Here is a 27338-nt window from a genome sequence, read left to right as displayed (position 1 = left end):
TCTGCATGTATTTCGCGAACTCTTCGGCATACAGAGCAGTGTCTTACGTCATACTGACTCGCACTGCAAGACCCAAGCTGCTAATAGCAACTGGCAATTAGAACAATGATACTGCCATGGCTGGGGCTTCTAGGGCCCTCGATCAGAGCAACCTTTCCCTACAGAGTTTTCTGGCTAAAACCAATACAAAAATACAGATTTCTTATTTGCCTATTTGATTCTACATGCTATGAAAAACTAAAAATAGTATCTAAAGGTGCTTTACGCGAAAGATACAGGCAAAATAATTTTCTGAAAATACGCCTAGGATTGGCTTCACTGCAGTGCACCAAAGAAAATGCCCTAGGCTCTTCTGCCTTCTGTGCTGAAAATACTCTGTGAAATTTTAACAGTAATGCGCAAGGGTGAGGAGCCCATAAAAAAAAGCCTTGGACGCCTTGTTTACATCCGTCGACGTCCACTGCATGCCGATACACTGAGACGCAGTTGCCATTCGAATCCAATGATTTAGAAAAAATATGCCGCTCTGTGTATTCGCTGCCACACTCGCAGGAAAACTGAAATCCTCCATTCCACAAACCGTTGGCAAACAGAATTTTTTCTTCATTTCTTCTGAACGAATTAGTTGCCGGCACACGTGCACCGCTTGTGCACAGAGGAGGACACCATTCTCTAGCTCCGTTTACCAAAATCCCGTCCTTTCTGGACCAAAATGCATGCATTGAGCATGTTTTAAAATTTTTTATTACTACACTCTCTCTCCAGGCCAAAGAGAACTCGGCAAAATGAATCAAAGTAGCTCAATTGCGGCACCATCAAATGCTTCATTTGTTGTGGACGAGCCGAGCTCGTCTGCAGTATAAGCGGTACAGACCGTGCTCATCTCCACTACATGTCTACTGCTTTCAATGCTATTTCAAGCTGGAATGCACATTGCGGTCAGATCGATCCCCAAATCCCTCTGTTGTGTATAAAAGGCTGTCACACTCAGCGATCGGCAACCATGTTCACCGTTCACCACACAATCCTTTATTGCCCGCGCCACATATCCGACTCCTTGTGTCTCCCTTCCCTCGTTTTCCCATGCATGCCCTCTCACTTGACACTCGTGCCATATAGTTCCTCTCCCAGTAACTACACACAGTCTCTGAGACCCACACCCAACACACTCCACTCCATTTCATCTCACAACTGTGAATGCGGGGTGGAAGGGAGAAGTAATGGTTTGTGGTACAGTGCCAACTGATCAGCATGGGAAATGGTTCGATGACGTCCCATAGCTGGGTAACTCAGGATGAAGTCATTTTTACCAACCTGCTTGACCACATGATAAGGTCCACCTCGCCACGGTGCCTACTTGGCCGAAACACCCTTGGCCGCATCACTCAAAGTGTGAGTATCGAAGAGCACAACGTCACCGTCTTTGGCTGTTGATGACTGTCGTAACTTGACTTCTGGGCCTGCCAGGCAGCTGCTTGATGCTACTTAGCATACCTCAGGACTTCTCCAAGGCACCGCCGGAGTTCTGCAGCAAAGGCATGGTGCGCTGCCTCTGGAGGCTCCGTGTCCTCCTTGTCACCCGCAGGCTCCCACAGAGTGTGCAACTCTCTGCCATAGCAAAGCAACGACGGACCATATCCGGTGACCACGCTCTCTGCAGTATGCGTGGCAAGGCCAATCTCGGGTATATGCCTGTCCCAGTCTTTGTGGTTAGTGCACTATGCTTGTAGACACTGCTTAATCGTGCCATTGTGATGCGTTAGTCAGCACCGATTGCAGCCATGGCAGCAATCACCGCCATGGCTGCGATAGGCACTAACGCTCCTAGGTTTAAATGCACATATATACCCAATAAAATGGATGGGGGGATGACCGCCGCCATAGCTCATCAGTGGTAGAGAATCGGACGCGTTATTCGAAGGTCGCAGGTTCAGTCCCTGCTGGCGGCAAGTTATCTTTTCGTCCACTTTACTTTCTTCACATTTATATCCCCATTATTACAAATACCATCTCCTATACTTTCTTTGGCATTATTGTCTGTTAGTTCTCATTAATAATGCGTCTAACAAAGAAAAACGAGCCCTTAAAAGCCATCTTCAGGACAGTATAGTGGCTTTCAGCCTCTGTGAGAACCTTGCTAATGAAGGAAACGGACTGTACAGTCCATCAGGGTCAGCCTGCAGTAGCACAGCTGCAATGCCAATGCCGCTTGCATTCATTTCAACCACAAAGGGTCAATTTAGACCTGGAAGCCTCATAACTGCATTCTGAGCTAAGGACTGCTTGAGCATAGTGAAAGCCTGCTTTTGGCGGTCTTCAGAAGTACAGTGGCTGTCATAGCGTAGTTCAGCGCAAAAAACAGGCAACAGACGAGTGAGAGGCAAGGACATGCGCTGTGTCCTTGTCCTCTCACTCGTCTGTTGCCTGTTTTTTGCGCTGAACTACGCTATGACTGACTCGTTCCAACTCGCCCAACAAGCAACGTTGCTAAGGTACAGTGACTGGATGTACGGTATGAAGCTGCGATAATAACCAGCAAGTCCCAGGAAAGCCTGCAGCTGTTTAATCGTGCTGGGTCCTGAGTGATACAGCACCGCCCGCACTTTCTCTTCATCTGGTCTGCACTGCCCAGGGGAGATGACGTGGCCCAAGAACTTAACGGACTGACGGCAGACCTGCATTTTATCAGGGTTAGTCGTAAGGCCAGCATTGTCAATGCACTGCAACACTTCCCTTACATGCTCGACATGGCTCTCAAGATTTTCAGAGTAGACGAGGACATCTAGAAAAACCATGGCGAAGCTATGATTGATTCCCTGCACAATCGGTCCATCAGGGTTTGAAAAGTTGCCGGGCCACCTGCCACCCCGAAGGGCATTCTCGTGAGCTCAAATGTACCCTGGTGGCAGATGAAGGCTGTTTTTAGTATGTCAGCCTCGGACACAGGGATCTGAAAAAAAACCCTGGGAAAGGCTGAAGCTTGAAAACCACATTGCTCGGCCCAATTGTGCTAGCAGCCAGTCCATTCGGGGCACTGGGTAGGCAGGCACCCGGGTGCGTGCATTTAACGGCCGATAGTCCACAGCAAGCCGGTAGCCACCAGATTTCTTGGCAACAAGCACTGGGGCACTAGTCCAAGGGCTGGGGCTATGTCTTATAAGGCGCTGCTCCAAAAGGTCATTTACGCAGTCTTCAATGATCTTTTGCTTTTTTGCATTTACTGGACGCAGCTTGCATCTCACAGGTGCACTATCTCCAGTGTCAATGCAGTGCTGAACGAGGGCGGTACATCCAGGAATTGCAGTAAACAAATGGGAGAAGTCATCGAGCACCTTATTCATAGCTGATATCTTTTTAGCTGGAATAGTGCTCCCAGGGTCTGGGACCAGGGGCACTTCTTCAAAGAGGCCCTTTAAACAATAAGATTCACCGTCTTCTATCGCGAGCGCGGCGGTTATATCCTTGTCATGCTTAGCAAATGCCACAATGCACTGCAGGTCAGTTCCAATAGTCGGTCAGTTCCAAAAACGGTCTTGTTGAAGTCCCACGCCTCCGAGCGCGTGGCCCGCAGCCGACGATGGGGACGGGCGGTTCGTGAAAATGTTTTCAGCATTACGAACACAATGGCGCGTTCTCTTCCTTCTCCAAGAGACTGGCCACCGGAACAGCGAACCCTAGCATCTTCAAGAAAACTGCTTGTACTGGGTGTGACGCCAGCTGCATCAGCGGAACTGAGAACCTGTAAGAAGGACTGGAAAGACGTCCACAGTTTTGCAAAGACGCAGACCGCCGAATCAACTTTCTTGAAACTGTAGTCCTCGCAGGTGAAACCAATTACCGGAAATGAATGCTGGGAGATTCAAGCGACCCTGATCGTGAACCACGCTCAAGGCAACCTACACGTAGTCTCTTCGCTTTTCCCTGCGCAGAGCGTAAGAAAAAAAAAATGCCTGCATACAGCCTCACACAGTCCGGCACTCCAAGTATCCCCCTTTCCCTGTCTCTCATCTAACAGTTCACCTTGACACATCCACACGCCAAAGAAGCTCCCCACCACCTTTTACTCTTCAACTCATTCCCAACGGTCAAGCCCAAGCACTCCTCTGTTCTTCTGCTGATGAGCACCGCCGCCGCTTGACTCACCCTTTCACACCCGCCGAACAAGAAAAGAAGCAGTCTTCGTTTGTCTCCCTTCCTCGAGCTCTCAAGAAGGAACCGTATGGATTCTAAAACGTAGGGACAATGCTCACTCAAAGTTCCAAAGATAAGAGGACGTTGGCAGCGCTTCGAAACAAGTGCTTTCTGTTTTCTTCGGGGTTTGCAGGCAAATGGTGTCTCCAGCGGGGTGGTCTTGCAATTTTTTCTTAACCTTGTTGACAGCGTACGGACGAGGTGCGAGAAGAAAGGCGACCTCGTACGCGGCTCGTTTGTCAAAGCGACCACAAACCCCGGAGGCTGTACAGCGTGAACACATGACGATATTAGTTTAAGCACATACACTGTGGTTGCTGCATTTCTGAGCAAGCCTTGGAGCAACTAGTGTGTGCGTCGCCACCCATGCTGCAGTACTGCAGGCACGCAGGGACCCCAAGCAAGCACGAATGCTATGCGAAATCGATACGTTGCGAAGGTGGGAGGAGTAGAAGACGCGACAGAATGAGTAAATGTTTTAAAGGCCGTGTGACAAGAAAAAGGGGCTCTGGAAAGTGCGAAAGGTATATTGGGGTGCCACGTTTTCTTTCTTTATTTTTCGGCAGACAACTCTCGCTCTCTTTTTACCACTTCTGTTTTGTATGTTGTACATCGGACGGAAGCTACGATGTGCACCCATATATACGTTCAGTTCGCTTGCTAGAACTTGCTTCTGTGTCTGCTGCGCGAGTCTGCGTTGACAGTGAGCTACCACACCAATCTCGCTGAAGCGCCAGTCGAACACGATCCTCCCCTATTTCCCGACAAAGATTCCGTGTTCCAATTCAAGAGACGCAGCAACAACACCGGAATGCCCAATTACGGCCAAAAAGGAATCGATGATTCAGCATATATCGCCTTCAGATGCGGCAATCGATCAGTCACTTATCAGAGGGTATTTCAGTCGCCGAACCTGTGCACCCGAAGACATGGCAAATCGGTAAGCGTGGCTACAACAGTTTATCTGTGAGCTGAGAATTGTATTGTACGTGTGCTGCACTGACCTGTGCATACTGTTTATAACCAATGCCAGAAAGTTTACAATCAATATTTACGATACACTTTCAGATTTGTACTTTGGCGAGGCTCGAAGGAAGTATAATATAGGATGTTCTGCTCGCATTATGCACAAAATTCTCAGTTGCAGAGTTTCTCAACTGCTAAAGTTGCCAATGGGGCTTGTTTGTATGACATTTCTTTATTACTGTGATTATCGTACACAAAACACAATAAATTCGACAGAAGAAAGGCACACGGCGCTGGGTGTCCTCGTGTGCCTTTCTTGCATTCGGTTTGTTTGTGCTACCATAGTAATCATTTCTTTAAAACAGCATTGCGCTACTGGCAGCCGGCCAGCATGGCAGCACCCTTATCAGTACATGGAGCTGGAAAATTTACAAAAACAAATATTTGCCAGACATCTTTGTTGGAACTATATTACGCATTGGTTTATTCAATTTGCCGTTTATTTTCTATGTGCACTGCTTCGCTGAACGGTTTCTTGGCCCTCTCAATTTCTTTCAAGATCTTGCTGCAAAACGCTGACAGATCATCATCATCATCACATTTGATATTATTATTATTATTATTATTTTTCGTTGCGTATTATGCAGTGTACCTGCCCCCCCCCCTTCCCCCCCCCCCCCCAATCCCGCATTCCTTTAGTCTTCTCAGAATTTCAACCCCCTCCTGAGAGAAATCCTGGGTGCGCTAATGCTTAGCACATATGGAACCCCGATTATACGACTTTGAGGGGACCACGCGAAACCGTCGTATAATCTGGGCGTCGTATAATTTAAAAACTAAAAATATTGGCAGTGGCAGTCAGCTTTGCCCAAAAAAGGGGAACAGACCACCTCAACAGCACACGACACGACCCTGAGGTTCTCCAAGGATGGTAGATTAAATCATTTTTGAAAATGGCAGCTAATGGCAGCATTACTTAGTTAAATGAGGTGTGAGCGAGTCGTTTTCCTTAACTTTAAAATATCGAATCCAACGTGCATCTTTCTCCCGATAAATCGAGTCTGAAAAGTGCCTGCACGTGAAAATGAAAACGAAACCGCGTCGGCAACAGCCTCCCGTCAGAAGAGTCAGACACAGTGTCATCGCCATCACATAATGGCGACGGGAGAGTATTTCGGCCGCGCGTTAAAAAAGTCACGTGGTACACAGAGCTGCTCTGCGCGCGGCGGTCGCGGTTGCCTAGGCGACGAAGACGCGGCCGCGGCGGCACTCCGAGCGTCGTTGGGTTCTGTGGCAGTGCCGTGTTTCCTTTTGTTATTACAATGTATTCAGTGGGCATTGCGATGACGCAGTAACTGCACGAGCTGCAGGACTGCATCAGCTGCACGTCACAGCGCACAAATGCAACATTCAAGGGTAAAATTTAGCACAGCTTCACTGACTTGGCGTCGCGAAGACTGATGAAACTGCCGAGCTGGTGCCTTTTCCTTGGCTTTGGGGTGCCTTTTTTACTAAGTACTATTTTAGCTGTCGATACAGCGATGATAATATGACGCCGCTAAACGGTCCGTGAGCTCCTGCTTTGGCCACTCGCAAGCCAGGATCGGCTTCCCTTCGTTGCTGGGCGGCCGACGTCTCTCTTCCCGATGAGTTTTGTCGTGCACTTGCCGCGACACGCCTCTCTCAGTCGAAACTCGGGGTCGGCCCGTCATCGTTGGGCCCATGCTCTAGCAAATTCCCATCATATTTCCCGCCGCGCCACTTCTCCCGAAGACAGAACCTTGTTCGTACTCGCCATACTCGTCGCCGAACGTCGTAATGCTATGCGCCGACGGTACACGCTTTTGTGCTGCTTTGTTCACGCAGAATTTATTCTTGCAGCAACAACGAAATGAAGCAATGTTAGTGCTGTTAAATCAAGGTGTGCGGCCTAGAGGTAGGGGGCACTCTTGTCTAGCTCAGTGCGAGCAGTCCGGCCGCATTGGAATTAACGCCACAATTATGCAACACGAACTGACGGCCGAATGTCAACAACAAGCATGCACGCTGGCAATAAACAAAGATAATGAAGATGTGCGTCTATCCTAGCCTCTCCTAACGCCATCGCACAGTAGTCAGGGAACAAGCCCAGCTTTTTACTCTGCCGAAATAACATAACACTACCGCATAAGGGGAGCGCATACTATCGATACGATGGCCGGAGCCACCGCATCTACGTGTCTCGCCGGTCTCGCTCGCCTGGCAACGGCCAAACCCCCGCCAACTCCGCGCGCGCAGGCAGAGGGCAGCACAGCCACACAGCGACGTGTACCACGTGGCTTTTTCAACGCGTTGCTGAAATACTCTCCCAATGGCGACGGAGCACGAGTTGGCGTAGGATGTTTTCGTGCGCGACTGAGCTGTGTGCATCATATTTGTTCCCTTGTGAAGTGCAACTGGTGATGTCCCGCTGTTATTATGAACGTCCACGTCAATCGAAAGTTATTTTGCGCTGTGAAAATAGCTGCGTCGCGTCCTTTTGCGTGCTCGAGGCCTGTGACTGCGAGTGCCGCAAACAAAGGCAGATCAGCTGTATGTCGACCAGGAGAAGTTTCCAAGGAATGAAAACGTGAAAATATTCAGATCTCAAAGATGAGCTTCACGGCCAGTTGGAGCTTCTCCGTGTACTAGAGAGAGCTTGTCTAGGTAACGACCCTGGATAGGCATGCGATCGAGGCGTATCCTGAAGCTGACTTAAAAGCCAGGGAAACTGGATCACAGAAGCGCATGAACTGCCTGGAGAATAAATTTTACATTCTAAGAAGGCATACTGTCTCACTGTCTACTTTTCTGATCGACAACCTAGGGGAACTTAAGTTCTTATTTTGCACTCGGAATATTTTTGTCGGCGTCCTATTCGACTAAAGAAGGTGGTGTTTTCTCTCGGACGGAATCGAAAAGTCGTCGTATGATGCGGGATCGGTGTAAAATTGCGTCGCATAACCAAAGTTTTAAATACATTATTTCTGCGAAACCACCTTTTCAGGGGGTTATGTGCATACATTCGTTCATTTCGAATACTTCGAAATTTTGAATAATTTAAATTCGCGTCAAAGCGAATTCAAATACTGTAATATTCGTTCGAATATTCGAAACGCCCAAATATTCGCCTATCCCTAAATATCACCTCATGTTTCGGTCTCTGCCGTCCAAGGGCATTCTTAAGGAGAGGAGCATGTGGGAGAGCACCCGCGCCCATTTCCTTTCCTTAAAGGGCCCCTCACCAGGTTTGACAATTTTGAGCTAACGAGCGCAATGCATACAGTGGGCGTTCACGATCACATCTGCCAAAATTTACAACGCTACGCGCCGCGGAAATGGGTCAAATTTCAAGGTGAACGCTGCTTGCCCTTCCTCTCGCGGGCGCGCACTTTAGAGAATGAGGGGATGACGTACATGAGAAAATGGCCCTACGTAGATGGTAGTGCTGTGACGTCGCTCCTCGACGTAGACGACTGTGCTCTGACGTCGCCAACAGTAGCACGTGACACTGCGATAATTATTTGACACAACATGTGTAGTGTGTGTAATTTGTTGCTTGAATAAATTAATAAAACTTGAGAGAAATATAGAGACACACAAAGGGAATGTGTGCGTCCTTTTCATTTTTTTTTTCGTGAATTGCAGCGAGATGCGGGGCTAATGTGCCTCCCTTTACCGTGCGTTCGTGTCCCCGCGGTTAGCGCATCGAGCAGACGCCAGCCCTGGAAACGAAAGTAATGTTCTGGCGCGTTCGAGCACTCATTATGCTCATTTATTCTACCGCGTCCAAGTAAACGTTAATGCTGCACTGACTCATGATACCGCCACTCTCGTGCCCGTACAAATGTCTCAACTTTCATGCCCGTCCCGCAGAAACAGGCAATACACCACAGAGAACGCCGACAAAACGCCCACGGCCGCTACATGAAAAAAAAAGGTAGCGACAGCGCAACGCCGCTCGCGTGCTCGGGCTGGCTTGGGCACGTCATGCGCACGTGACCATGCATGCGCATGACGTGTTTATGCGTATGTGTCAAGTGAAGAGGGCAGTTAAGGGATTTGGCTTGCGAAGGCTACACGGGGCGAGTGGCAAGGGTTTGAAACTCGCCTCCTCGCGTCACGGTTTCGCGCCGCTACAAATTATTGTTTTTCTCAGCTCGTAGTGAACAGATTTGAAAAATTCTTGCGGCATACTGCTCTTCATTCGGCACACAACAACTTCCAGCGTCTAACTAAAATTTGCTATGTGGCTTGGTGAGGGGCCCTTTAAAGGGACATTAAAGAGCAAAACGATTTTTCTCGCATTAGTAAAGTAGTCTTCAATGATACCAAAAACACCAAGCTTGCTGTGAGAAGACGCTTAATAAGCGAGAAAACGCGCAGAAAGAAAATACAGGTGGCGACGCCATCTTGGAATTCCCGCACCATTTGCCGTGACGTCACATACTTTTGACGGCGCCTGCTTGGGCCTACGGAGTTCCTAATCGGTTAAATCGAAGTACATTGTCCTCTGAGGGGGCCAGAGACTTGACATAACGAGTTTGTGGAAATTTCGCCGAGCCAGTGGCGCCAAAATACGTTCAATGCTCTTTTGAAATCTTTTACGTCACGAATTACAAAGTTAGGCGTGAAATTTAAAAATGAAACTTTGAACTTGGTTTTCTCCTCTAATAACCTATGGTGGTGAAATAAACCACGCAACAGTTCTCCGAGCACACTTTATCAATCTAAACCAATTCATTGTTTCTCTTTAGTGTCCCTTTAACGCTGGCGCGATAGTGGACTGACGGCGGAAGCCAAGAGGCCACTTGGAGAGGAGCACCGTCGCCCCTTTCCTGGCAACCCCTTCTTTTCCGGCGCACCGTGCGCCCTGCTCGCACTAATCCTCGCTACCCTGCTCGTGGGAAAGAGTACTCGTCCCCTGCAAGGGAAACAACCCTCGCGAGGGGGAGGGAGACGGGAGGTGAATAAAACAGCCGACCGGGCAGGGAGACGTCCTCTCTTGCTCCGCTGACCTGTGGGAACGACATACGCACCACATCACTCCCGCGACCTGCGAGCTGACCATCGACCGAAGGAGTAAGCGTTACCCTTTGTTTTCTACTAGAGTGGACTATCCCTCTATGCGACATTTACGCATTATTGCTAGTGCAGCAATAAAGTGTTGTTTGTTGTTCTAGCCTGTTGCCTTATTCGCCCGAACCCGTCGTAGCTGCGATGACTTGCGCTACGGCAAGGGGACGTTGACCCGTGCACGGTATGACTGTGTGCGGCTGGAACCGGAGCTAGGCTTCTGCATCAGCCGTGCATAGAGCGGACCCCCTCAACAGATGGTTGAGCATCACAATGGCACGATTAGGCAGTGTCTATGAGCATACTGCACTAACCACAAAGACTGGGTACCCAAGATCGGCCTTGCCATGAATACTGCAGAGAGTGTGGTCACTGGATATGCTCCGGCGTTGCTTTGCTATGGCAAAGAGTTGCGCACTCTGTGGGAACCTGCGGGTGACAAGGAGGACACAGAGCCTCCAGAAGCAGCGTACCATGCCTTTGCTGCAGAACTCCGGCAGTGCCTTGGAGAAGCCCTGAGGTATGCTAAGAAGCATCAAGCAGCTGCCTGGAAAGCCTAGAAGTCAAGTTACGACTGTCATCGACAGCAAACGACGATTAAAGATGGTGACCTTGTGCTCTTCGATACTCACACCTTGGGTGATGCGGCCAAGGGCGTTTCTGCCAAGTTGGCACCACGGCGAGGTGGACCTTATCGTGTGGTCAAGCAGGTTGGTAAAAATGATGTCATCCTGAGTGATCCAGCTATGGGACGTCGTCGAACCATTGCCCATGCTAATCAGTTGGTGCTGTACCACAAACCATTACTTCTCCCTTCCACCCCGGATTCACGATTCGAAGGGGGGTTGCCTGGAGAGGAACCAGATGGCGCGAGTGTGTGCACAGGAAAATGAGGGAAGAGAGAGAGGGAGGGACACAAGGAGTCAGATATGCGGCGCGCATGAATGAAGAGTTGTGTGGTTAACGTGGTTGCCGATCGTCGAGTGTGACACATGTCAACGGTGAACAGAACACATGGGATGCAATCCTTCAAAATGTGACCTTCACTTACAACATGGCTGTGCAAGAAACAATACAGATCGCCCCCTTCAAGCTGGTTTACGGAAGCAGCCCGGACACGGTGCTTGACGCCGTACTGTCTACTGTTGCCAACAAAGAAAACCTCAACATCGCCTCTACCTTCAGTGCATCGAAGAACCCAGACAACTAGCCCGTCTGCGCATCCTGAACCAGCAAATGACCTACAGCCGTCATTATTATCTTCGACGATGCCACGTATAATAGCAGCCCGAAAACAGTGTTTGGGTTTGGATGCTGATACCCCAACGTGGACTCAGCGAAAAACTTCTTTAGCAATAGCGTGCCCATAAAAGGTAATTCTACATCTTGACGCTCTGGACTACAAGTTGATCCCGGACAGCATCACGAATTCTCAGCAGCGCCATGCACAAGCTGAAGATGGCGTTCTCCTTTATCTGTTTTATATGTGTTAGCAATCTTAAGGACTCTTTTTGCTTTTTTTATTATTGTTATTTATTTATGCATGCGTTTCTTTTGTTTCCATGTCCTAGTTTAAGCTTTGGGACGATGCCTTTTCACAAGGGGGCAGTGCTACGCGCGCTTCTTTTTGTACTCTTACATAACTGGCCTGTTACACGTGTAACCACTGCACTGCGCAGGCCACGCCAGAATGTTTGGGAACTTTCCTGATTATTTTAGACTTTTCTGATAAGATTGCGCGCATAATGTGAACAGTCGAGTGTATTCCGGGACTAAGGTGGCCACTAGAGATAACACTGGCACATGCATAAAGACCAACGCCCCTTATCCACTGATCAGTTTCTTGATGACCGAAGGTAGTGATGATTGCGCTCTGCAAATTACTTCTTTTGCTGGGCACTAGTCTGCCCAGCAAACAGTTCAGTCGTTTTCAGCTTGACTATGGTGTACTTCACTGTCACCATGACATGACAACATGATTACGAGGCACGCCATAGTGAGGGACTAATTCTGACCATGTAAGGTTCTTTAACGTGCGCCTAAATCTGAGTACACAGGTGTTCTTGCATTTCACCACCATCGAAATGCAGCCGCCTTGACTGGGAATCGAGGCCACGTGATTGCTAGCGTACTAAGGGTCCCTTAGGTGCCAGAAGGGCTACTGAGATTAAAGAAGTGAGTGCGGCAACCACTGCTGCATAACATTATGTTGTGCCTTAATGGAGCCATTGGCTAGTCTATGATCATCATCATCACGAAGATGATGCTGAGTAGCTCAATACACGAACCACGACAGAATGCCAGCAATTTCTGCCGGGCTGGACGCCACAGCTACCACTGCAGCTCCACAATGGCCTCCCCAAATAATGTAAGTTAGCGGCCACACAGACTACCAATGCGTCTCTCTAGCTCCAATGAATGCACTCCGGAAGTGATCCGACGCTACTACCCCACATTCACAGAGCTCTGTGTTTGCAGCGCATTAATGTTCTCTGGCGAGATATGTTTCACCTGAGGGTGCAGCATGCTTGGCGACAAAGGCAAGTGGCAGGGCACCGGCTGCGTGTGCTCGGAGTCGATCGGGAGCATGTCGTGCCACGGCCTGCATTGTGTATGCACACGCCCACTGCACAGCTTCATCTGAAAAGACCAGGAGCAACAATAAAATGTTCTCGTAAGGACTACTTCAAAAGCAACACTCACGATTGAGCTGTGCACCTTGAGTACCACACAAGCCAGTGCAAATTTAAGCTTAGCAAGCTGCAGGACAGTGTCAGTTGTCACTGCAACATGCACACACGCAGCAACTAAAAAGAACCAACTAGTGCACAGCCAAGTTCATGAAAGGCAGATTTACTGAGCTCTGGCAACAGACCCAGTACCATGAGTCACAGTGGTCAAATATGAAAAATGAACGGCACTAGAAAGCTACAGCTGGAAAAAGCCTCCCGGTGGTTATGAAACACATTTACAATGGCCATGTGGCCTGACCATGACCAGAATGTTCAGTCTCTGGGAAAAGAGCAATACAAGGTATGCACACATCTGATGGCAATGTAGATAGGCGAGTTGTGGGGAAACAAACCCAAACTCAAAAGAGCCATCATAAACAGCAATAGTATGTAAGCACCGTGTACTAGGGGTGTGCGAATATTCGAAATTTCGAATATTTTTCGAATAGTGTTTGCTATTTGATGCGATTCGCACTGGAATTTTACTATTCGAACTTCCCAAAAACAAATACAGTCAACGTCCGATTGAAAGTGACCCCTTCAAATTTTTAATATGCTTCACCTCAATACACTCTCGCATTGCGGCAAAGCTGCCTTTCAAGCTCCGTTAGGGTCGAACTTTCCCAAGAGACAGTCAACGTCCGATTGAAAGTGGTCCCTAGTTTGCAATATGCTTCACCTCATCACACCCCGGTATAGCGGCAAAGCTGCCTTTCAAGCTCCGTTATGGTCGCAAACTCAAGAAAACGCTGGTTCCAACATGGAGATGAAAGATGTGGTAGAGGTGGGGGCTCAATTAATGCTGTTTTGGACCTAAAATTTGAGCAGGAAGTCCGAAAAATCGGAAGCCGAAGCTTTTTAGCATCTAAAATTTTAAATGTTCTTATATACCGACGTCTATGAGGCAGATTTGGAACTTTGAACTTGAAGGGAGCACACCCTTGTCCGCCACATCAGTTGGGCTTCCACAGAAGTTGAAAGAGGAGGAGAGGCTGAGGAAATGGCATCTTTGCCTATCATGTGTAAAGTGTTGTTGGCAACACTTGGTTGCACCAAATCATGTACATAAGTACAATTCGGCCTCTACATTGCCTCGTTCTTGATGAGACAACTATGAAACACCACCCCGCCATTGCTTCCTCAACCTAGCAAAAAGAAACACTTTCATGTTGCTATCTCATAAGGATATGCTTAGGAATCCTCTCTAACGTTTTTTTCTGCAATTTCGCTTCGAAGTATTCGAAAAATATTCGATTCGCACTGACACTTCAATATTCGAATTCGCTTCGCACCCAAAATTTTGCTATTCGCACAGCTCTACCTTGTACCATTTGCCTCCTCTACCTTTGCAGTCTTAGTCATACCAGTGTGGCCACATTAAAGCTTTCAAAAAGCCATCGATAGCCCAACGTGTAACTTCACATACGCTTTTATCAAAATATTGCAATAGTCTGTTGACAGAAATCAACGAATAATTGGGATTACTAATGCTAAAGTACATTTTGTAACATTCAGACTGGAACAGCAGTTATTTTAATGAAAACATTTTTTGAGCGATGTGTGACTGTCTTTCTTGTGTCTAGCTCTCCTGTGCACGCACACACTCGCAAGAGGAGTTTGCACTAAGGGCTCTAGTTATGCCGACGAGTGGTCGCACAGTTGTGGTGCCATCTATCGAGTGCACTGCACAACAAGAGTGTGCACTCAGCCGTCCTGCAACTACCAACCATCCCGGCTTGAATCACTGTCTCAAATAGGTGAAACCTGAAAGGTTCCTCGGTGATTATTTCAATATTTACCGCATTCATATGGCCAATCTCTGAAATGCCTCTGGCAAAACAGTCACGATATACTTCACTGAGTCGACCCAGTTTTTCGCAGTGCTTCAGAGCGATGCTTGAGCCCATTGTTGACATTCACCGCTGGACGTGTTTGAATGGCACTGCAGCTTGGCTTCTTGTACCCCATCAGCTCTTCGTCGAGATAGCAGACCTCTGCTGCTTGCACTACTCACTTGTAGGCTTTGATGCCGAGTTTGTGGTTCACGATGGGAATGTGTTTCATTGTCCCATCTATGTTGACAAAGCCATGCGGTATTCAACGTACACGCTTCTACTGCTGTACAGAGTAGGGCATTCAAGAAGACATCTGCCATGGGTTTGCTGCCTGTAACGTAGAGCACAACAAATCCGATGCAGTTTGGTGGAACCACTGTCAAAATTCCCAGGCCAAAAGGTACAGCCGGCGCATCTGGATCTCGTTCATCCACATTCTTCTGTTCATCCCCGAGATGTCGTAATGTCAGAATGCCGCACTGAGAGGCACGGGAATGTCAGCTGGGGCCACGTTCACTCACTTCTGTAGCCTCCAATGGCTAGTCAATGCGTTTGATTCTGATTTCGCCCGCATCCTCTTGCTGAATAGTGCCTGCCAAGGTCAACATATGCTCTCACATCAAATAGTTTTCACTGGCCACGCCTGCTGCATGGATTTACAATGCTTTGAAAGACCTGACTTTCTTTTCCTTATAGTTTTGAAAATTGTGTCCAATTTGCTCACAAACACAGAACCTCACCCTCTGCTGTGGCGATTGAAAGAGAGAATTGTTGCAACTAAAGCAGCGTTAAAACAGGTTCTTGGGCGAGTTGTTTCGTACTTAAGAAAGACTAAACAGCGCAAACACACAGAAAGACGCACACATACAGTGCTGAACTTGCACCTATTTTATTGCTTTGAATGCAAGGCCTTTTTCGGGCATGCACCAGAGCAAGGAAAAGCAGCGCAGCCCCCTTTTGCTCCCAGTTGAGATGGTGAGTTTCATTGGCTCTCGTTCAAGGTTGTTTGTTGGTTTGCCCTGTTGCCATGGCCTGCAAGATTTTGAATTCTGCTCACCTTCGGGTGGCCTGAATCACAGCCCGATTTAGTGGTTGCTCTTTGAGATTCTTGAGACGTTGCTCCTCCAGATGATTATATTTGAGGTAAGTTATTAATGCACGCTTCCTTGCTGTGACCTGCAGCTCAGCAGCAGACCACCATAGCCAGTGACACAATTTAGATTTTTGCTGAGCAACGACACCAAAATGGGTACCCACCATCCCCCTCCATGTACCACGTCTGTAGTTTGGTGAACAGCCGATCAACATCACTCTCCTTGGCCACCTGCATAAACACGCAAGGATTATCACAGCAAATATGAGTACACAAATTCACTGCAATACAACTTTTTGAAAGCCACATATCTATCGTGGCTAAAGGTTCTTGTTCATTAATGCCACAAAAAATACAATCAACGAAAGAAGGGGAATTTGAAGGGCTCGCTTTTCCTTGCTAGACACAACATTAATTAGAACAAGCAGACATGAAAGCCAAGGAGATGCCATTTGTGGTAAGTGTGATGTTTACATGATAACTAATTATGATGTAAACATACAAATGCACTCACGAACATACATAAAGCATGCCCCGAAAAAAATTCTGGCTACGCTACTGCAGTGAACAAAGTAAATTACAAAAGCTGCGCGCACATCACATTTTCCTTTTCTTTCTTGCTCTTCACTCCTTTCCGCTAACGGCTCTCCACGGTCTCGCATTCGCCAACCACTCGCACCATGTCTCTGCGACGGCAAATGCTTGCCGGCGTGTCCCACTTCAGGGCTGCTAGCGGTTGTCTCCGGGAGTTGGTTTTTTTCTTTAGTTACTGAATTGTTATTTTGGGTAACCACTTTTTTTTTTCTTTTTTCGCTGCAGAACTTATAGACATGGAATAGCCGAGGTAAAATAAACCTTAACCTCTACACAGCAGGCAAGTTAAAACAGAACAGAACAGGTTGAATCCCATAGTTACGAACAGTCAATGCTGCGTGATACCATGAATAACTCCCAGAAGCGAAACGTGAGGCTAAAGAGTGTTAATATAAGCATCAATTTACGAATAGGCATTTATAGGCTCCCCAAGCATCCATGACTGATGCAGCGCTAAAGACGAAGACTAAGACTAAAGGAACACAGAGTGCACAGGATGGGCGCTGTGTTCCTTTAGTCTTCGTCTTTAGCGCTGCATCAATCATGAATGCATTCTAACTGGCCCAACTTTCCATTCCCCAAGCATCACTTAGTGGCGCTGCTGCTCTTGACAGGCAGCGCCATCTCTGGCATAAAAATACAAACTGGGTGCAAGCAATGCGCGTTTTCCCTTCTCTCCAACGCGCTTCCGCTCGCTTCCGTGCATGTGCAGAGCTCTCGCGGTGCACTTGCGACGCCTCACAATGTACCGCTTGCAGTACAGCTTCAAAAGGATCTTCAAGCTTGACTGGCACTTCCGTAAAGCGAACTTGATAAAAGGAGAAAGGCTCGTTTATCACAGTTATGGTGAAGAGCAGACGATCGACGACAGCGACGCCCGACTCAAAGCATTTCCCAAGTCGCGATTACACCGTGCACGACGTATACCTCGAGGTAAGTCTCATTCTGTCATATTAAAGATGAATAATGGTCCACATGCCCTCTGAAATGAAGCCGTACACACTATCGATGTTCTGCGGTGTGGTCTACGAATCATATGATTGTTGTTTTGATATGGCATGCTTACAGTAGCAGCCATGTACTTTCGTGAACAAACGTTTGCGGCATGTGAAAAGAAAGAAACTATATGGCCATGGCACTGTTTCCTGAGAAGGTTAGAGTCAAGTCCTCCGTGCCGCTGGAGAATCACCCGCCGATTAAAGAGCCCTCCAACACTATTCAACCCCCCATTTTTTACTTGCGGGTTGCGTATACTGATGGCTGGGGATAACTTTAGCATAGGTCTAAGCACCAATATCAAATGATTTAGTATTTTAATCACGCGTTGAAGACGCTACATCGCTGCTGACCGCATCAGCGTGTAGTGGCGCTTGCCAGAACTATTGCGGGCGGAAATGACGACGATGAGCGCCAGCCTATGATTGGATAAATGTAACGTTAGAAGTGATCGTGGCATAGCATCAAAGTTGAGATTACTATTGTGTTTCGTTTTTCTTTTCTGTGCTTTTTCAATGAACTCCAAGTAGCCGCCATCGCAACAAAAAATATCACTACAACCACAAAGTACGACAGAGGCGCTGGCTGCCATTTCGCCTCTGGTTTCTTTTTGCCTGCGCCGGTCGGATGTCCATATGAAACGCTTGTCCCTCTTCCTTTTTTTTGCGTCTGTACGTTTGCGAGCTGCCTCTTTCCGCAGGTGCGGTAGGCTCATGATTGTTGTTGAAACGGTGCAAGTAATCCTCTTCGTTGAATTGTTGTCGCTGCACAGTCGGGCTGCTCACCGAACAACCCGCGTAGGGGCGACCGTGTTTAACCCCCCATGCCGCTCTACAAGTTCCCTTCTCAGAATGAGAGGAGGGAATGACATGGCATGTCGTTGTAAGGAACAGCAGACAAAGCCTTGCCAGCCACGCTTCGAAGCAGTAGCGCCCGCTCAAGTTCTGACAAGTCAGGTCTCAGGAACCACATTTGTTACTATGGCAACGACGTCAACAATACGTCGGAAAGGAGAAGCAACAATGGTGTGCAGGCTTCCCCTACGTAAGAGCTTTCAGCCCATTTCATTGGAGCGCCATCCGACGTCACAGCAGAGAGTGAAATGTGGTCACGTGACCCCGCGAAAATCGAGTTGAGGGTAGGCATTTTTTTTTCTTGTATTTTGAATTTTCTAAATTGATTGACTTCATACTGCATGCCGCTATCGCTGCCGTTCTTGCTGCACTAGTTCGTCCGTACTTCAGTCTACGCAATCCACGAGTAAAGAATGGGGGGTTGAAGAGTGTTGGAGGGCCCGATTAAGACGCGAGGCAGCTAGCTGAGCTTTAACCACTGTGAAGCAAGATGAACTGCTCGCCTCGTTTTTTCGGCTCTCGCGTCATGCTTGCAGTCTCTTTTTATGAGGATATCGACTTGACAGCCGTGTAAAACCTGCTGCGCGAACACGGCTAGAAAATCGCACAGTCAGAAGGTGGTTACTTCAAGGTTGCAATTGCAAAGCATGTATGAAGTGCCAGTTATATTTAGCGGCTTAAATATATATATCACCCCAATAAAGTGACAAAAACAAAGCAAACCTGCAGAACGATGTCAAAGCTTGCTGAAAATGCACGGACGTCCGTTCCGGCGTGATAAAGCAGCCTTCCCGACGCGTGAATTGCAGGCGCCGAACTTCTGACAATGTGCCAAGTTCAGTTGAATTCAACCAACCGCGCAATACTAACGGTATAACGCGAGTGTGAACGTTCAACAACAACGGGTAGGTCTCACGAACACGGGGAATTAAAACACAAAGTTGTTTCACCTACAACCGTAACTGCATGGACTTTCACAATGCGAGAAGACAGCGAGTAATCATTACTGTAGTCGCTGTGTGCATGCGCCGCGTTACGTACCGATTCAGGAAGTCGAAACGAACGAAAGCGATGAACTCAGACAGCCAAAATAGAAGGCGAGACAGCGCTGTCAGCTATCCACGCTAGCCGCCTTGATTTCTCATGCGACACGCCCGGGAACCGATACAGTTTCACACGTGAATCGCGTGCCCTGGTTAAGAGGCTGGGTCCGAGCTAGTTGGTACACTGACATTACGAAACCGTTAAGCACACAAAGACGGGAACAAGAAGACGACACACAGAGCGCTGTGTGTCGTCTTCTTGTTCCCGTCTTTGTGCGCTTAACGGTTTCATAATGTCAGCGTGCCCTGGTGTTCTTTGTACTGTTGTGGCAGGCCACGACACCGCAATACTTTGAACCTCGCTTGCGCTTCCGCGGGGTCGCTTCTGCCAACGTGGAAATGCAGGTTCGCGCAACAAGCCTCTCGGTCCAGCGTGCCAAGCTGTTGGCACAGAGCCCCAGTTTCCCGCATCAACTGAACAGCACGCGCGTGCGCATGTTCCTGCCACCGACAAACAGGGTGAGTCGGCTGCACTTGCGCCCAGTTGTGCCAGAGCTTCTCTCCAGAGCCGCAGCGCTGTGCTGTCGTCGCGCCGCAAGCTTGAGCTTGGGTTTCCTATAGGCATTTGTAAGCATTTAGGCACAAACACCTAAAATAGACATTTATAGGCACTCTAAAAGCCCTATAAAAGCCCTTTTTAACCTCTAATTCATGCTGACATATCAAAGTGGTGTGAGAGGAGTGCAAGGATCAAAACAGGCATTTGCCTAAAATGCAGTGTGTCTCTAGTCACTGCGTCGGCTGGATCGGACGACTGACTGCACACTCTCACATTGAAAGACCATGTTAAAACGTCAAAACACAAGAACGCCAGATACTTTTTGATTTAATGAGCTTCACCGTAGGCAGTAACAGAAACTAGCACCACCTGCTATCTGCAGGTGGTGCTAGTTTCATTCTCGCCAGCAGAATGAACGAGCGGTTGCAATTTCGGCAAGAAGAATGCAACGACTTACAGAAAATGCTGTATCGGTACGATAAAGACCAAGTCGTGCAGGCTATAACAAAGATTTAAAAAAATCTGCATCAGAAGGTGAGAAACCTGCCAAATTACTGATGGAACAATGTAAGAACGTTATTACAAGAGAGTACAGTGCTAGAATGTCAGCTCTGGAAGGCGACGACCATGTGAGAGCGAGGATAATTTTCAGGCTGCCTTGCCGATCAACACTTGGGAAATTTGTTGGCTCACGCACTGGTGAAATCGAAGTAACTGCAGCCTAATCTGCGAAAGGTTACAATTTGACTGGCGCAGTTTATGCGAAGAAAAAAAAGGTCGTACTGCATCATCACATTGGATAAAATGTCGATTCAGTGGGATTTTGTTTATGATCGACAAGTGGATCAGATTTTTGGACGTGCTCATGTCCATGAATAGGCTGAACAATGTAGCACTGTGGCAGCCAACAGGCTCCACAACTTTGTTTTGTGTTGAGTTTTCACGGCATATGTATTTCCAGTTGGCTATTTCTTCACAAATATTTTAATTGTGAGCAGCTTCTGCTCTTCATGCTCTAAGTAATAAAATCATGTTTAAAGATCAACTTCAATCCTGCAGTAGTAAGGAAAGAAAAGCTAGTTGGCACGAACGCATATTCCACCGCATTTGCGCTATTCCACAATGCGTTGAATCCTGCTTTTTCGAAGCCTTATAGGTGTAATGCAGAGTAACAATCATACCAAATTATAGGAGCACACAGCACCAGATGGAGCACTGAAATGACTAAGTGTACCGGCTAACGCCGGTGGACCATTGTTGTTCCAATCGAAACAAAAAACAGCCTCGACAACAGCTTAGTGCTGTACACTTCTGAGCCGCTCTGTATTCTCCTGAACAAAACCTGCTTGCGTGTAGTAAGAATATCAGCAAGAACAACATACTAGTATGTCTGATAGTGTGCCTTGCATATACAGAGCTGAAATGCAATCCCACGGCAACACGGGTCAACTATACGGACCACTAAAACGAAGCACGCAGCCAGCTGGCCGCACCTTTCTTTTTTTTGAGCAGCTGCGCATGCATAAACAACCTGACCCCCTCACCTTGCTCAAGTGGCCAACTGTTGTGGCACAGCAGCGCCGCACAGTGGCATTCCGGTCACTCAGGCCATGCACAAAGGCCCGCAGCAGCTTCCCTGCACATGAGGAGCAATAACCCTGTTCATCAGAAGCGTTTCCAATAGTTCATCCAGCAGTGGTAGGTTCTGATGAGAGCATTTGCTCTCCGAGCACACGGACACAATAGACGCCGTCAAGCAACAAACAAACGTGGCATTTCTTAACTGCTTTTACAACAGCAAGCCCGCCAGCCGAATATAATAAGTAACTTGTCATAACCCAACTGAATGCCAATACAACACACAAACAACTTAACACACACAGACCAACATAGCACATATAACGTAAGGCAAATGTGGCGTCACCGACGTTCGACTCACCAGCATACTAGGTCGGCATTGTAAGAGAATACTCACTCATACTCACCCCAATTTTTTTTCAGGCTTCGCACTCACTCACGCCTACTCACACTCATAGGCACTCACTCACATTCATACTCACACTTACACTCACTCACGTTCATACTCACGCCTACTTACACTCATAGGTACTCACTCACATTCATACTCACGCCTACTCACACTCATAGGCACTCACGTTCATACTCACGCCTACTCACACTCATAGGCACTCACTCACGTTCATACTCATGCCTACTCACACTCACAGACACTCACTCATGTTCATACTCACACTCATGAGTGCTCACTCACGTTCACATTCACGTCTCTTCACACTCACAGACACTCGCTCACGTTCATACTTATGCCTACTCACACTCACAGACACTCACTCATGTTCATACTCACGCCTACTCACACTCACAGACACTCACTGACGTTCATACTCATGCCTACTCACACTCATGAGTGCTCACTCACGTTCATGCCTCCTCACACTCATGAGCACTCATTCACGTTCATACTCACGTCTACTCACTCATGAGTACTCACTCACGTTCATACTCATGCCCACTGGCACTCATAAGCACTCATTCAGGTTCACTCACATCTACTCACACCCACTGGTACTCATTCGACTTCATACTCATGCCCACTCACACTCATAGGTGTTCAATGACGTTCAGTAATGCCTCTAACACTCATTGGTACTCATTCACGTTCATACTCACGTGCACTCACTCTCATACCTACTCACTCACATTCACATTTACACCTACACACACTCATAGCACTTACTCACGTTGACGCCTCCTCACACTCATGAGCACTCACTCACGTTCATACTCACGTCTAATCACTCATGAGTACTCACTCACGTTCATACTCATGCCCACTGACGCTCATAAGCACTCACTCAGGTTCACTCGCGTCTACTCACACCCACTGGTACTCATTCGACTTCATACTCATGCCCACTCACACTCATAGGTGTTCAGTGACATTCAGTAACGCCTCTAACACTCATTGGTACTCATTCACGTTCATACTGACGTGCACTCACTCTCATACCTACTAACTCACATTCACATTTACACCTACACACACTCATAGCTTATAGACAACGGACAGTAAGCTGATGGGCCTGTAATTTCTCAGGTCCTTGACGTCCCCTTTCTTATGGATCAAGATGATATTGGCATTCTTCCAAGATTCTGGTATCCTCCCCGTCGAGAGGCACTTTGTATACAGGGTGGCCAGTTTCTCTAACAATCTCTCCACTGTCTTTCAACAGGTCTGATGTTACCTGATCCTCACCAGCTGCTTTGCCTCTTTGCATTCCCTTTAGGGCTTTCTTTACTTCTCCTGTCAATACTGGTGGGATGTCAGATTCCTCTGCGCTATTACTCCTCCTTACGTTATCATCCTGACTGCCTCGGCTGCTGTACAGATCTCTGTAGAACTCTTCCGCTACCTCAACTATTCTATCCATATTGTTTGTGACCTTGCCTTCCTTGTCCCTTAATGCATACATCTGATTTTTGCCTATGCACAGTTTTGTCTTCATAGCTTGAGGCTTCTTCCGTTCTTTAGAGCATGCTCAATTCTCTCCATGTTATACTTTCTTATGTCGGCTACTTTACGCCTATTGATTAACTTTGAAAGCTCTGCCAGCTCTATTTCGTCTGTTGCATTTGAGCCTTTCATAGCTTGACGTTTCTTAATGAGGTTTTTCGTTTCTTGGGATAGCTTACCAGTGTCCTATCTAACGACTACCCCCGACTTCCACTGCACACTCCTTAATGATACTAGTCAGATTATCATTTATTGCGTCAACGCTAAGGTCGGTTTCCTTGGTTAAAGCCGCGTACCTATTCTGAAGTAAAACTCTGAATTCCTGTACTTTCCCTCTCAGAGCTAGTTCATTAATCCATAAAGAAAGCGACAGAATCCCAATAAAGAAGGGCGTACGGCAGGGAGACACGATCTCTCCAATGTTATTCACCGCGTGTTTACAGGAGGTTTTCAGGGCCCCAGATTGGGAAGATTTAGGGATAAGAGTTAATGGAGAGTATCTCAGTAACCTGCGATTCGCTGATGACATTGCATTGATGAGTAACGCGGGAGATGAATTACAGCTCGTGATTACTGAACTGGATACGGAAAGTAGAAGAGTAGGTCTGAAAATTAATATGTATAAAACTAAAGTAATGTGGAACGATCTTGGCAGAGAACAGCGCTTTGCGATAGGTGGCGAGACACTGGAAGTTGTAAAGGAGTACGTCTACTTAGGACAGGTAGTAACCGCGGAGCCAAACCATGAGAGTGAAATAACTAGAATAAGGATGGGTTGGGGCTCATTCAACAAGCATTATCAAATCATGAATGGTAATCTACCACTATCCCTCAAGAGGAAGGTATATAACAGCTGCATCTTACCGGTACTTACCTACGGAGCAGAAACCTGGAGACTTACCAAGAGGGTTCAACTTAAATTGAGGACGACGCAGCGAGCGATGGAAAGGAAAATGCTAGGTGTAACCTTAACAGACAGGAAAAGAGCAGAGTGGGTCAGGGAACAAACGGGGTTAAGGACATCATAGTTGAAATCAAGAAGAAGAAATGGATATGGGCCGGGCACGTAGCACGTCGGCAGGATAACCGGTGGTCATTAAGGGTAACTGACTGGATTCCAAGAGATGGCAAACGCGTGAGGGGGAGACGGAAAATTAGGTGGGTAGATGAGATTAGGAAGTTTGCAGGTATAACGTGGCAGCAGAAAGCACAGGACCGGGTTGATTGGCGGAACATGGGAGAGGCCTTTGCCCTGCAGTGGGCGTAGACAGGCTGATGATGATGACACTCATAGCACTTACTCACATCTACTCGTACTTACTCATGTTCACACTCACGCCATCTCACACTCATAGGCACTCACTAATGTTTGTACTCACGCCTGCTCACGCCAATTGGTACTGACTCACATTCACACACACGCTCATAAGTTAGTATACTCACGTTCATACTCAAGTGTACTCACACTTATGGGCACTCGCTCACGTTCATACTCATACCTGCTCATACCCATCGGTATTCACTCGCCTTCAGTTCATACTCGCGCCCACTCACACTGATAAGTACTCACTCATGCTTACTCACAGCCATTGGTGCTCACGTTCACACTCACACCTATTACACTCCATCGTAAGTTACGTTCGTACTCATGTCTGCTCACATCCCTCGTCACACACTCATAACCACACTCACACCTTTGAAATGAGTGTACTCACGAATGAACATTAACAATGTGCTTGACTGGGCTGGTTGGTGCTGCATGGTAGACGAAGAATAAAAACAGCGCTAAACACGGGACGAGAAGGGCACAGATACACGGCGCTGAACTAACAACCAATGTTTATTGCAAAAACAAGTGCAATATATAGGACACAGGTATCTGCGCAGAAACACGGAACATAAGCCAAAGTGCACAGCCAAGTGATAAAGTTCAAACTGCAAACACTATCAAGAACCTGTCAAATCAGTGGACCCCAGATATCTAATTTCACAGCCATGAAGTGAAATTGAGGGTACGCTAACACAAGAAACATCATGATGTTGAATGTGAAAGGCTTCGCTAATCTCGCGTTCGCGCTGCTTTCTATAGCGCCCGATGACCACACACTTATCGAGAATCGGCAGACACCCACATTTTTTGCAGTGGTCAGCCAGGTGACTGGGGACAGAGCCTTTCAGAGAATAAGAGTGCTCCCTCAGCCGATCATTTGTGCATCGGCCTGTGTGGCCGATGTAACAGCGCCCACAAGTGAATGGTATTTTATACACAATAGCTGAAACACATTCCACATAGCGCGCACCTAAGAAACAAGCATGCACTAAGAAACACGCTACGTGCTATGTGACATCGATGATGTCACTCTCTAGTACGCACGTTAAAAAATAAAAATGATTTAATTCCATTTGAATAGTACAGAGTACAGTTGAAGCTCAATATAGCGAAGTTCATAAAAGCGGCTATTTACTTTGTTATACCGAAACTGAAATTCGACTTTTCATGCAAGCCATAGTTAACGAAGGACTAATTTTAAAGGGACACTAAAGGCAAATAACAATTTATGTCAGAGTTAAAGCCCAATGTATGACAACTTCTAAAACGGCAATATTATCAACAGCAGTGCCCTACTTACCGAGAAATTAAGCTAAATGTCTCACATGACGAGCGCCACGAGTGGGACATTTTCGAAGTCATCCCGATGACGTAGGGAAGTCGGCCTACAATAAATCACTAGTAATCAAACTAGCAGCAGTAAAAAAAGAACATTCCGAGCATCAAAAGACGTAATAAAATGCTGTTTGTTCGTTTCCGCTTGATTCATGGAAAACAAAACCTCCGTGGCGTTATCATGGGGAAAGGCGCGCGTGGTTCAAAGGTTCCGTTTTCGCCGAACTGTGCCTCGCCCGTCTCAGTGGTAGTTTCGGGATCGCGTACTGCCGTGCGTGTTTTGCGCGCTCGTGAAGGTCGCTCTGACAGAAAGTTCGACAAAATGCCGCATGCGTGTGATATTGCCGGATGCCCGAATGGTGCACAACGCCAGTGCTGCAGCAAGGAAACCGGTGTGTCTTTTCACTGGGTGCCGCGGAATGAACCCTTACGCTCGAAGTGGCTTAGTGTCATGCCATTGCGCCAGTGTGCTAAACAGTCACAACCTCTGCGTGTGTGCTCGCTGCACTTTCGTACTGAGGATTACGAGACCAACCGCAACTTGGTGACGGCTTTGAATGTGCCCATCCGAGCAAGTCTTTGCCGCAGCGCCGTTGTTGCTACTGTGGGTCCCGCTACTTCCGCTCGGCTGCTACTAGTGTCGGCGGCCGCGCAGTAAAAGCGGGCAACGTTGGGCATGGCAGCAGTGACGTATGAGAGTCGTATTTTCAGGCGGGAGATTTGAAGCGCGCTAACGCGATGCGGACCACTAAAAACGTGATTTTATTTCAAAATAAGCACTTCCTTGGCACAAAAGCAGCGCTACGAGGTTTCTGGACCGCTATTTCAACAATCAACGTCGACTTAATATTTGCCTTTAGTGTCCCTTTAAACTGAAAATGCCACAAGAATGCTCGACCAATACGGCAACATGAAAAAAATTTTCTTTTGCGTGAAAAAATCCACTTTGTTGAGCCTGAGGTGCAGCAATCACAATTAGATGCCTTGCCAGAGTGTCACGTGTAGAGACGAAACAAATGCAGGTTTAACGGGCTGTGGAATTGCGCTTATTCTGCTGCAGCTTGTTGTCAAGTCCTCGCGCGTTGCCCAGAGCAGTGCGACGCCTTTGCTATCACATTGCCCAGCCGAACCATTAGCTCTCCACGAACACACAACATTGAAAACCGCCGCACGTTAGAAAA

The 27338-nt window shown here is 47.5% G+C and overlaps 1 protein-coding gene across 1 annotated transcript in view; it reads right to left on the bottom strand.

Moving 5' to 3' along the window:
- Window positions 1-27338, bottom strand: part of LOC119386432 (proteasome adapter and scaffold protein ECM29) — an 814720-nt gene that overhangs the window by 215250 nt on the left and 572132 nt on the right. Inside the window, exons 34-36 of the mRNA XM_037653733.2 lie at window positions 21502-21593; window positions 16076-16142; window positions 12763-12891 (exon numbers count right to left, since the gene is read on the bottom strand). Coding sequence (XP_037509661.1) covers window positions 12763-12891; window positions 16076-16142; window positions 21502-21593 — 288 coding nt within the window. The remainder of the gene's footprint in view (window positions 1-12762; window positions 12892-16075; window positions 16143-21501; window positions 21594-27338) is intronic.

The sequence above is a fragment of the Rhipicephalus sanguineus genome, chromosome 3 (genome assembly GCF_013339695.2).
Source record: "Rhipicephalus sanguineus isolate Rsan-2018 chromosome 3, BIME_Rsan_1.4, whole genome shotgun sequence".
In the NCBI taxonomy this organism is placed as follows: Eukaryota; Metazoa; Arthropoda; class Arachnida; order Ixodida; family Ixodidae; genus Rhipicephalus; species Rhipicephalus sanguineus.
The sequence above is the reverse complement of the archived record's forward strand: the minus strand, read 5'-3'. Positions and strand labels throughout refer to the sequence as shown.